We start from the raw sequence: 11,774 nt of genomic DNA, 5'->3' as shown, positions 1-11,774 counted from the left end.
TGTTTGCAGTTTAATGGAATTTTTAATTTCTGCGCTGTTCTGCGTTGCGGAGCAGCAGCAATGGGAATAGCTGCAAGTACCCGAAGCTGACATTATTACAAATTTTTTATTATTATTAAAAATGCAGAAAACATTAAAAGCGACACACAAATTTGTAGCCGAATGTCGTGCTAGGACAAGTCTCCTCCTGCAAGCCTGATTACTTAAATGGACATCGCGCCCACACCCATCTTAACGTGGCCGGAAGGCAGCCAGCCAGGAGAGCAGCAGCTCCAGCAGAAACACCAATGCACTGGCCATCATGGCCAGCACTAGGGCAAAGAGAGCCGGTGCAAAGTGCTCCAGATCCACCTCCACCTGGGAGGCCTTGAAGAGGCTACAGTCCGGCTTGTTCACCGACCACAAGCGGTCATTGTACTGCATCAGGCCAGTGGCCCGCAGATGAAGGATGGCATGGGCTAGGTGTTCGCGCCAGGGCGAGCCCTTGGCCATCACGGAGGCGGACGCATAGGGGGGATTGAACATAATTTCCTGGAGCTCGCAGAACTCGCGCTCCTCTATGCGCAGCTCGAGGAGCAGCCTATAAAGACGATCGATGGCCGTATGAAATGCAAAACGACCCTTTATTATCCGCTCGGCTCCCTGCTCCAAGCTGATAATATTTTTCTGGCCAGATCGACAGATCTTCTTGGTGTACATCTCTAACCAGCGGCCCACTGGTGTTACCGAAAACCGCAAAATTATAGGTGATATTCTCCATGCCATGTCCAGATTGCTCTCGTACAACGCCCGCAGATTGACATGCTCCTGGGGTTGTCTGAGAGCAGGGAACCCACAATGAAGGCGCCATAGAACTGCAGCAACATGTAGCTGAAGATGCAGCTGGAGCTGATCAGCACACGGGTCGACAACAGTCGGAAGAGCTCGGTGGCCGGACCCTGCTGCAGATACGTCTCCAGCATGCTGAACCACACAAAGGCCACTCGTCGCTCCACAAGATTTCCATGCTGGCGCCCCTCATGGCGGATGTGAAGCAACAGCAATAGAGTGCTGAATGTAATCAGGCACAGGACGCACCACCACACCTGAGTGCTTAGTGGCTCAAAGAATATGTTCCGGATGTGACTGTGTCGCGGATGGCGAAACAAAAAGTGAATGCTGCAAGAAAAGAGAGTTGGAGCACTGCTGGTGCCCAAGTAATCGAAGGATAGCAAGTATCTGCTCACGGCTGGATATGGAGAACGGGTGAGTACAGCACGTAGTGCTGTCTGTCCGGGACAAAGCGAATGGGACACACGGCAAAATCGGCCTCCCCGTTGGTTATCTGACCCATCACACCCGACCAGCTGCCGTTGGCCAGCTGCTGGCCCCAGTTATCCGTGAAGCTTATGGCCAAACTGCAAGTTGGCTTATTAGCGCGTACTCGGATACCACTCTGCCCCCACTCCCACCTGAGATTGTACATCCGCTGGACGAGTCGGAACAATTGATAAGTCTTTCGCTGCATGGGATCCAGTTGCAGCAGCTGCTTATCGTCGGCCAGGTACTCCATGTCGTCATAGTCCAAAGGTTTCTCTGTCAGCTGGATGAATTTGGTGGAAAGATGAGAGAATCCGCCACCCAAAAGGGTGCATGCGTACCGCTGTGCTGCCTCGCAGGGTGACATTGAGAAAGTTGCGCCTCCGAATTATCCAGCTGCTACGAAAGGTGTCCATCAGCTTGTAACCCTGCGACGGAGACCACTCTCCCTTTCTCTGCACAATCAGGGGGGCACTTGGCACTTGCTGATTAATCTTGTACACATCATAAAGCCGCCACGAGGTGCTGCAAGTTATCCGAAATATTAGCTGCATGCCCATAAAGTTACCTCGTTAATCGCCCAACTTATCTCTGGCCTTCATAGCCACAGTGATATCCGCATCAATTCCCATCTTGTAGCCACCTAAATGCTGCACAATTTGTGCCTCATCTGGTTGGGATACCCGACTGGTGCCCAGCATAAACCATGCCAGCGAATTGTTAAAGTATCCCGCCTCAGAGGCCACCGCGTAGACCCACTGCTTGACAAGACGGTGCTCGAATTTTAGCACCAGAACCGCTGTACGCGGTGCCCCATAGTACATGAGATCCTCGAAATTGTGGGAAATTCCTGGCTGATAAAATTGCACACGATAGTTGGCCAACAATTTCTGGTGGCATTCAATTTGCCAGTCGCCATCCCAGTCCCCGTCGCCATCGCCATCGCCAACGCCATCTCCTTTCATACGGACGACAAGCGACTGCTGCAAGTGCTGCGACCGCAGAAAGTCCTCGAAGGCTGCCAGCTCAAGGAAATTGGTATTTATGCTTTCAATTTGTGGCGTGCATAAAAATCCTGTTAAAATTATAAAAACCCATGAAATAACTTTCACTTGCAACTTAATCATTTTATATGGCCACTTTCACTTTGACTCGAAGCTCAGTTCTGCTTCCTTCCACTCTGCGGATTGTGTTTGCTTTCGCGTCTGCCGTTTTTATAGGGTTTCATACTCCTTCTGCATGTGCATAATTTATGCACATTTATCATATCAGCGATACATGTACTATATCCGGGACGCACGCAAATTGTGCGGTTGACAAGAAAAGTGCGCAGAAAGGAATGGCGAAAATGGCTGGAATTATTGCTAAATGTGCGTAATAAAAGATTGGTCTTGTAATACAAAGGATTTCGAATAAAATGAGAGACATGACTTTGTCAGAGAGGGAGAGATGGAGAGAAAGAGGGCTAGCAGAGCTCGAGAGATAGGTATAAATTAATCTTTAACCCTTTAATCGAACACCAAAAGTATGAAACAACAATATTAGTCAAACTTTTGCCAATTTCTATGATCTTGCAATTTTCAACTGGTTCTAGCCACACAAACCAGAGAAAGTAGCTGTTTTCCGTAATTTATTTATTTTATTTTAATTAAAATTTTATTTTTACTGGTATTTTAAATATTTTTTTGATATTTTTTTATTTTATTTTTGAAATAAATTTATTTATCAATGTTGTATGTTTTTATATTATTGAAAAATGATTAGCGTCACGAAAAATTACAAGTGCAGCCAGTTAAAGAGGCATGTGAAATCAGCAGCGCGATAAAAGTGAAAGAAAAAGAGAGTTATCTTAACAGAGAAAGACCAAATTCTCTTGTGTCGTTAAAGCGGCATGTTCATTTTTTTGCGACAGTGAAAGAGTTATAGAGAGAGAGCGAGAGACCCCTTGGCCTACATTCTTAATCTCTTGTCAACTATACATATACATTACGCTCTTGCTTGATCGAAAATAACCTTTCCTGTTGTATTTAAGCGAAAATGAGAGTTATCTTAACAGAGAAAGAACAAATTATCTTGTGTCGTTAAAGCGGCATGTTCATTTTTTTGCGACAGCGAAAGAGTTATAGAGAGAGAGCGAGAGACCCCTTGACCTACATTCTTAATCTCTTGTCAACTATACATATACATTACGATCTTGCTTGATCGAAAATAAACTTTCCTGTTGTATATAAGCTGCTAGTTAACGACAATTTTGATTGCTTGAGAATACAAAAATTTGGGAAATACTCAAGCTAATCCTCCTAAAAACGAGAAGGAACGTTTTGAGTCGCTTCTGTGGACGCGACTCTACTTTTATACCCGTGCTCAGCTTATGAGCTTATGATTTATGCAGGATTTTAAAATATTTTACATTTTAGACATCTAAGATAGTCTTGAAATACGCTTGTAGCTGTGTGATATCGCGTTAGTCTGGAAACATAATTTGGTTGCTCTAGCTCTTATAGTCTCTGAGAACTAGGCGGTCATCAAGACGGACGGACAGACAGACAGACGGAGGCTTTTGATCAATCATGCTGATCAAAAATATATATACTTTATGGGGTCGGAAACGTTTCCTTATTTGCGTTGCATACATCCACTTTTACCAAAAGTACAATATACCCTTTAACTCTCTGAGTAAGTAATTGTATAAAAAGTATTAAAAATCATTGAAATACAAAATAATCAAGAATATTGTTTACATATTCCGTGACTTCGTGTCCATTTCAAACGACTTTTGATAAATTTCACTGCTGTGCCGTTCATTTACCATCCACCTAGAACACTAAAGTGAGCGTACAGCCGAAATCCAATAACTAGACGCAACATTAAGCAGGACAAAGCTGCTGGCATTAGCGTGACATTATCCGACTGCAGCCAAGAAGTTACAAGAAACGGCAAAAACGCGTGTTAGCATCCACGAAACGAAGCCAAGGACCTTAGCGTGTGTCCCTTGTGCAACTGTGTATGTATTCGTACCTCTGTGTGTGTGTGTGTGTGTGAGTGTGAGCACGGAAAATTTTGTGAAACTTGAAAGCAAATCCTGCAGCTTGCAACTTAATTTCATGGCACGCGGCTGCTCTGCCGCGTTGCATGCGGCAACTTCATTCGGGCAATTTGCTTCACGACAGCTTGCCACGTGCTACACACAGAGAGAGAAAGAGAGAGGGAGACACGAAGAAGGCGGAACGAAAATGCAGAAAATGGCAGCGAGATAGAGTCCTGCAAGGACTTTAAGACTGCTTTGAAATTAAAAGGAATTACATTCAATTTGTTGACATTTTTGCGGATGCGGATGCAGCTGCAGCCTTTATCACTCCCCGCCCCTTTGTTTTTTGGGCTCTCTCTTTTGTGCTGGTGGGGGCGTGGTAATGACAAAGAAACATTTTCCACAAGGCCAAATGCAAATGAGCAGCAGGAGCAGCAGAAGCAGCATCAGCTACAGCACATACAACTAGTCCTCTCAAATGTATTCATTGCAAAGCGGAAAGTTTTCCCAACATTTTATCGCAAGATTTTCTCATCGAATACGCGAGCTGCATGCGGAAGACAGCCAGCGATTCACTTTCTCTCTATCTCTTGAGCGGACAATTGTGCCATTAAAGCGATGCCCACACACTCTGGCACACACTCAAACTCAGGCGAACAAACGAACAAAAAAATGCCACAGAAAATTGCGCATACGCCATGTTGCACGCTTAAATATTTCGCTTTTAAATTTTGTGCTGCTTTTTCTACGGCTTGCCGTTTCCTTCCTTTCGTTTCTTGACATTTTCTCACACATGCCAGACATTTGCACATTTGTATGCGCGAAAAGTTTTATTTAATTTCTCATATGAAAATATTATTTGTCGCTGCCATCCATCGGGGGAGGAGTTTCTTCGTTCCTTCACATCAGGGGCATACACATACACACACACAGAGGCCACAGGTGAAATTTATCTTTAATGTTTTTCCTAGAAACGTGCATTTTGATGTCTGATTTGCCGGCTGACGTGGCATGTTTTGACAGTTAATAAATGTTCAACACTGAGAGTAAAAAGGGAGCGCGAGAAACAATTAAATTAAAGGAAGAAAAGGTTTTTATAATGTGTTTATTACAGCGAAATGTTGAGAAATATTTTGCATTTTAATTTAAATTCAAGTCACCAAACAAATATAAAGCTTTATTCGTTTTTTTTTTTTAAATACAAAACATATTTTCTCCATTCCCGAAAATGTAGTTGTAAAGACGCAGCAGAGAATAAACAGCGGAAAATTTTTAATTAATTTCACTCCCAAAATGGAGGATATTATTGTTATTATTGTATAAGATTCGTTCTCAACAAAAACAATATACAAAAAATCTCCATTTTTGCATTTCACGTTGTACTCGTATTTTTCTTGATAATTATTTTTACATTCCAACTGCGAGGGATTTTAATTGTAGGTAAGTATGCTTCCAACCGACAAAACTTGTCCATGGGCCAAAAACAAAAGAAATAAACAAAAACAACAACAACAAAAAAGGAATGAAAAGGAAAGCGGAAAATCCCCTGCAGCCATGGGACGAAGCTCGAATTAAATCCCTCAGAATGGGACGACAATATGCGACTTTCGCTGCTCGCTGGGCAAAAACAAGGAGCGGGTGTATTGAGGAATAAAATTTAGTTTAGTTTAATTAAATAATTTTGGCAAACTTTTAAATTATATATTTTCCATTTTCCATTACCAACCTCTGTGTTATTTCCCAACTTGAAGTTTTCCCTTCGTTAGCTTCCACACTTCATAGTTGCTTAATGTTGGCGTGAACAGTTTTATTTGCCAACAGCAATGGGCGAAAATTTCCATCTGCATCTGGCACTGGGACAACGTTTGCGCCTGGGACTCGGTCTGGTCCTGGTCTCTCGGCCAGCATAAAGTCAACTCATTATGAAATTACTGCTAAAAACTAAGCTTTTCCCGAACGGAAAGGAAAGTACGGTACGAAGGAAGTGCAAAAAAAAGAGGAGACGATGACGATGACTGGCAGCGCTGGAGAAAACCGGCAAGGAAAACAAATTAAATTTAATCGATTTGTGAAAAGCTGCCAGACAACAACTGCAAGTAGTGCTTGGGCTGTGTGGATGGGTTGCATGGTAAATTAAGTGAGGTCGTGTCCGGAGTGGGGACTTGGCCAGAAGCACTTGGCCACTTGGCGTGGCCTGCGATGCCTCTAAGCGCATTCTAAACAAATTAAAATTCAATTAAAAAGATGAAATGCCATTTCAGGGCTTAGAATGCAGCCTGAGCTCAGAGCTCAGAGCTTTGGGCTCTGGAACTCTGACTTGGCCATTCCACAGCTGAATTTGCCTCTGCCTGGGTGAGTTAGTTGCCATTGGCATTGCTGCTGCTGCTTAATCTCAGCTAAAAGGCATCACATTCAATTCATTTAGCGGCAACACGTTGTCGCAGTCAACCATCATTATCGTCATCCTGCTGCTGCTGCTGCTGGACAACAATCTCAGGCTGCAGCATCATTAATCCCTCGCCCGCAACTTGAGTGGGACTCGAGCATCATTTCCAATTACCAGACTTCCGACCAGACGCCCAAGAAGCTTTGGCGGCCGCCGCCTACTTTGGGCGAATTTTTTGTTGATAATTTTTTTCTCCCTCTGGCTTGGTCACGGTCATCGATGTGACAGTGGCAGCTCTCATTATGGCCACTGCTGTGGCCTCTGGCCATGTAACCGCCAACTCTTATTCGCCTCGCTGTCGCTTTTTTCATGCATTAAAATCAGCGTCCCATCAGCGCCTCTCACCCCATTACGCGAATACTCATTCCCGATTCCCTTTGTTGCTTTGCTGAGGGGATGTTCTTTTTTTTATACCCGTACTCAAAAAAGAGTTAAGGGGTATATTAGATTTGTGGTAAAAGTGGATGTGTGTAACGCAGAGAAGGAAACGTTTCCGACCCCATAAAGTATATATATTCTTGATCAGCATCAATAGCCGAGTCGATATAGCCATGTCTGTCTGTCCGTCTGTCTGTCTGTCTGTCTGTCTGTCTGTCTGTCTCGATGAGCGCCTAGATCTCAGAGACTATAAGAGCTAGGGCAACCAAATTTGGTTTCCAGACTCATGTGATATCACACTGCTACAAGTGTATTTCAAAATTTCGCCCCGCCTCCTTCCGCCCCCACAAAGGACGAAAATCTGTGGCAGGCACAATTTTAAAGAAACGATAAAACTAAAAACGCAGTATCGTAGAGAATGACCATATCTACCAGACTGCCGAATCTGAATCAGATCGGATCATAATTATAGCCAGAATGAAGAAATTAATTTTCAGTTGCTTCCCCTCCCCCTCCCGCCAAGACAAAACAACTCATTTTCCTTCTCGCTCGCACACTCTGCCGCGTTCAGTGCGCGAGCAACCCCTAGCGGAGGAGATGTAGAATATGAATGGAACATGTACAATCTACATGTTAGATGTATAATAGTCATTTTAAATGTAGATGTAGATAGCATATGTAGCAAAAAAATGTAAAATGTAAAATTTTTTTTTTTTTCTAAAATTCTAAAAAATCATAAGCTCAAAAGTGTATGTATATACTGACTGAGTACGGGTATAAGTAGAGTCGTGTCCCCAGAAACGACTCACACGTTCCTTCTCGTTTTGTGTATAGGTGCGTTAATTTGGCATCGTTTAAGGTATCGCTCATTAAGATCTATGGAGACACTTTGGAGCTAAAATTCGTTAACCAAACCTAAAATATGGAAAAAATGAACAAAAAATACCTTTTTGAAGGCGGCGGGCCCAACTGCCAATTGGGAACAAAGGAACGCGATCAGGTACCAAATGTACAACCCTTGCTCGTTTGCTTTGTTCCCCAATTGGCAGTTGGGCCCGCCGCCTTCAAAAGGTTTTTGTTCTTTTTTCCATTTTTTAGGTTTGGTTAACGAATTTTAGCTCCAAAGTCTCTCCATAGATTTTAATGAGCGATACCTTAAACGACGCCAAATTAACGCACCTATACACAAAAAAATAGAGGACACAAGATATAATTTTTTTTCGACTTTTCCTGAGTTTTTAAAGTCAAAATTTCGTTAAAAATACCCCACAAAAATCATCATTTTTGCATTTCAATGCTTTTTATTTCCCAGACGGTAAGCTGAAATCACAAAGTGTTTGGCATCAACTTCTAGCTGTTTTAATTACCTTTTCAAAATAGCAAAGTTCTGTACAACCAGACGTAAGATATTAAAGTTATGTGAAAAAAACTATCGCTACCTCTGAAAAAAGCTTAAAAAAAAAATACCAGACTTCAAAAATTCTTCAAAAAAAAGTTCTGCCATAGAAAAAAAACCATAATTCTTTAAAAAATTTTAAAGCCCCATATCTATCAGAAAAAGTCGGTTTGGATCCTTGAGGAAAAAAAAGTTCGGTTTTGTCGAGTAGTGTTATTTTAAGAAATTAAGCTGACTTTATGAAATTGTGTTTTGCTGTTGTTTTTACAAATTTCTAGGAAACTCTTTTATTTTTTAACAATTTTCGATGTTGAAAACATCGATGTTTCAAAACATCGATGTTGAAATCATCGATGTTTCCACCATCGATGATTTTGCAGCTCTATTCCCAGTGGTTTGAAGCCCTACAGGCTATAAACTTGGCCGATGTTCAGACAATTTAGTTGCGTGATCTCATATCAAATCCGACTAGAGCTTGAATAAATTGCTGTAGTTACTCCTGTTTTGGAAATCAATGTGTGCCGACCAAATGTGTTCCAGAAAGTTAAATGGAACAGCTCGAAAATAAAGTTGCCTGTGCCTTACCGCCAAGTTCTCATGGCTTTAATGTTTTAAGTACAGATATCCATTCTAATAATTCATCTTAGTCAATGTTGGCTCCATATTCATCATCCATGTCCAGCAACATGATAAGCTTTGTGAAGGAGTAGGCTCCTGCACAACGACAGGGCAGAGGACACCGTCCTACGGCTAGGGTGGCCAAGCCAACACGGGCCCATCGGGGCGAGACAGCACACGGAACTGCGATATACTTTTGATTTATATTTTTTATATTTTTCGTTATTCTATTTCATTAACCGAGGCTTCTGACCAACTCACTATTTCTTCCCCAAGTCTAAGCATTATTATCTATTGTTAGCCATTTATAGACATAAGCAGTTAACCGAAATATATCATAAGTAAGCTACACTAAAAATTGGTTAGTGGGAAAAATGGCCACTGGGGGAGCAGTCAGGTACCATCACTAGGAACCAGGAACCAGCACCAAGAACCAGGAACCAGAACACGAAAGAGAACCAACACCGAGCGAACAAAAAGAGAACATACGCTTAAGAGAGCGAGAGGCGGGCCTAAGCGAAGAGAACAGAGCTGGCCGTCGGGAGAGAGAGAGAGCCCTAGCCAAGCATAGCAATTTCTTCAATATGTACAGATTTATTCGTAGTTTCACTTAGCTATAACAATAGGTGCAAATAGACCGGCCGTTTTGCTTGGGGTGAAAAAGCGCATTATTTTCCCCTCGAAGTCAGCTGCCGACGGCTGTCGGCTGCGGGAGCGGGTGCGTAAGTGTGGTGAGTCTGAGAGCGCGCGAGCGCGTCACCGGGGGGAAAACCGCTCATAAGCGTGAGAGCGAGAGCGAGGGCAACAGCTTGCGTAGCTGGATTGCTAACAGTGGTGTGGCTGGAATGCCAAAGAGCTGTTGCCCCGCCAGTGCCGTCCTCACTCAGAACATTCTCCCCCCCTTGCAGGATTGCAAAGACTCTATATGCTCCGATTTGGAAGCAGGGAGGTTGCTGATGGATCCGGGATTCCTATGCCGGGGCGGCTCGCTGGAAGACGAGGGCGCACATCGGCTCTGTACGCTTAAAATGAAGGCGGCGGTGCCACAGAGGAGCCAGATGGGTGCCGAGACTCGGGAAGGTGGAGTAACGTGTGGTGGCTCCGGTAACACACCTTACACCGATCACCGCTTCGGCAATCCTGGCCGGAGTGTCGGTGAGCAAGGCCATTGGTGCAGTAGCTGAAGTGGAGGACAGCTTGGAGCCTCCTTTCGGAAACTAGGCGGAGAAAGCGGCGGCATTTCCGTAGAGGATGGATTGGAGCAGACTCGGCATTGGTAGGACCTCGGGATCGTCTGCTCTCCACGGTGCGGTCGAAACGGGATCGAGTAGTCATTTCTGTATGTGGAAGGCTAGGGCGAAATAAAAAAGTCGAAGAAGCATTAGAAGTGAGCTTTGAACGGATGACGGGCACATTTGGGACATTGGAAGCTACTCTGGAAATTAGACAAGAAAAGGATGCAACTTGATGGCTCGCCGTATTGGACACGGGACCAGTGAGAACCCATCTAAAAATGGTTTCTTGGCCGAGAAGAGAGCCACATATGTTCGGCTGTAAGCCGCTTGACATGACCGATGGTAGGATATCGGCTCCAATCAGGACATCGATTGGTGAGCTCTCGATGAATGTGGGATCCGCCAATAGAAGACTCGGCAAATCTTTCAATAAACTTGGCGAGATAGGATGCAACGGAAGATTCCTTGCCAATTCCGGGATAACATAGGCCGTGGCGCTTAATCGTAAGCCGGGCCTCGTTTGGGAGCGAATGGAAAACTGACAGAGCTTATCGGAATAAGCGGATACTGTCTGAGTCTTGAGTCTGGAGATCTGTGTCTGAATACGTTGGAATGGCAATTGAATCGTGTTGAAAAGACGTTCCGTAATGAACGTTGCCTTGGAGCCCGAGTCAATCAGAGCGCGGGCGCGGACATTTTTCCCAAGGTGGCAAATATTAATAATTGCCGTGCCTAGAAGGACAGAGCTTGTGAGGTTGGGAAGAACTTAAATTTTTTGCAGAAGATACTGGTCGATTGACGTCTGGCGAAGCTGTGGAATTGGGTACGGATGTGGAATTGGGTACGGATGTGGAATGTGACTCGCTGGATGGTGGATTGCCACGATGCAGAAGCGTGTGGTGTCATCCTCCACAAGTGTTGCAATTGTGGAAGCCTGAGCAGTCGCGAAGCTGATGGCCTCTTGCGAAGCAATTTAAGCAGAGCTGCTTTTGCTTTATGCAGCTGGAGCGAACATTAACGGTCATTTGTAGGAAATGAGGACATAGTCGGATTGGGTGATTCTCCTTGGAACAGAGATCACACGTGCTCTTGCTCGGATTCACGTGGCTTTGGAACGAGTGCGCTGTCCTTGGAACAGGACTGCCTTGGGAACGGAACGGATTGGACTGGCTTTGGGAGGATGGCGGATTCTGACTGCCTTTGGCGGGTGCCGGATTCGGAGCGCCTTGGGAAGTGGAAGGGTCGCTCTCGATAGCCTCTAGCGTTAGGTATCGCTGAGTCAGGAAGGAGTCGATTTCCTTCCAGGGCGGCACCTCCTTTTTGTCCGTTACGGACGCTTCCCATAACGCCCGGCTCAACTTTGGCAATTTGAAA

At 44.3% G+C, this 11,774-nt stretch overlaps 1 protein-coding gene across 1 annotated transcript; it reads right to left on the bottom strand.

The window, feature by feature from the left end:
* Positions 1-231: 231 nt before the first annotated feature.
* LOC121404942 (glutamate receptor U1-like) lies at positions 232-2,426 on the bottom strand. Its single transcript, XM_041595359.1, is given in 8 exon segments — positions 232-697; positions 699-765; positions 768-803; positions 806-1,158; positions 1,227-1,397; positions 1,452-1,582; positions 1,641-1,824; positions 1,885-2,426. Coding segments are annotated over 8 exon segments (1,950 nt in total).
* Between the last annotated feature and the right edge of the window lie 9,348 nt (positions 2,427-11,774).

This window comes from Drosophila obscura, unplaced genomic scaffold, assembly GCF_018151105.1.
Source record: "Drosophila obscura isolate BZ-5 IFL unplaced genomic scaffold, ASM1815110v1 contig_58, whole genome shotgun sequence".
Classification (NCBI taxonomy): Eukaryota; Metazoa; Arthropoda; class Insecta; order Diptera; family Drosophilidae; genus Drosophila; species Drosophila obscura.
Note: the sequence above shows the minus strand (reverse complement) of the source record. Positions and strands in the feature narration are given on the sequence as shown.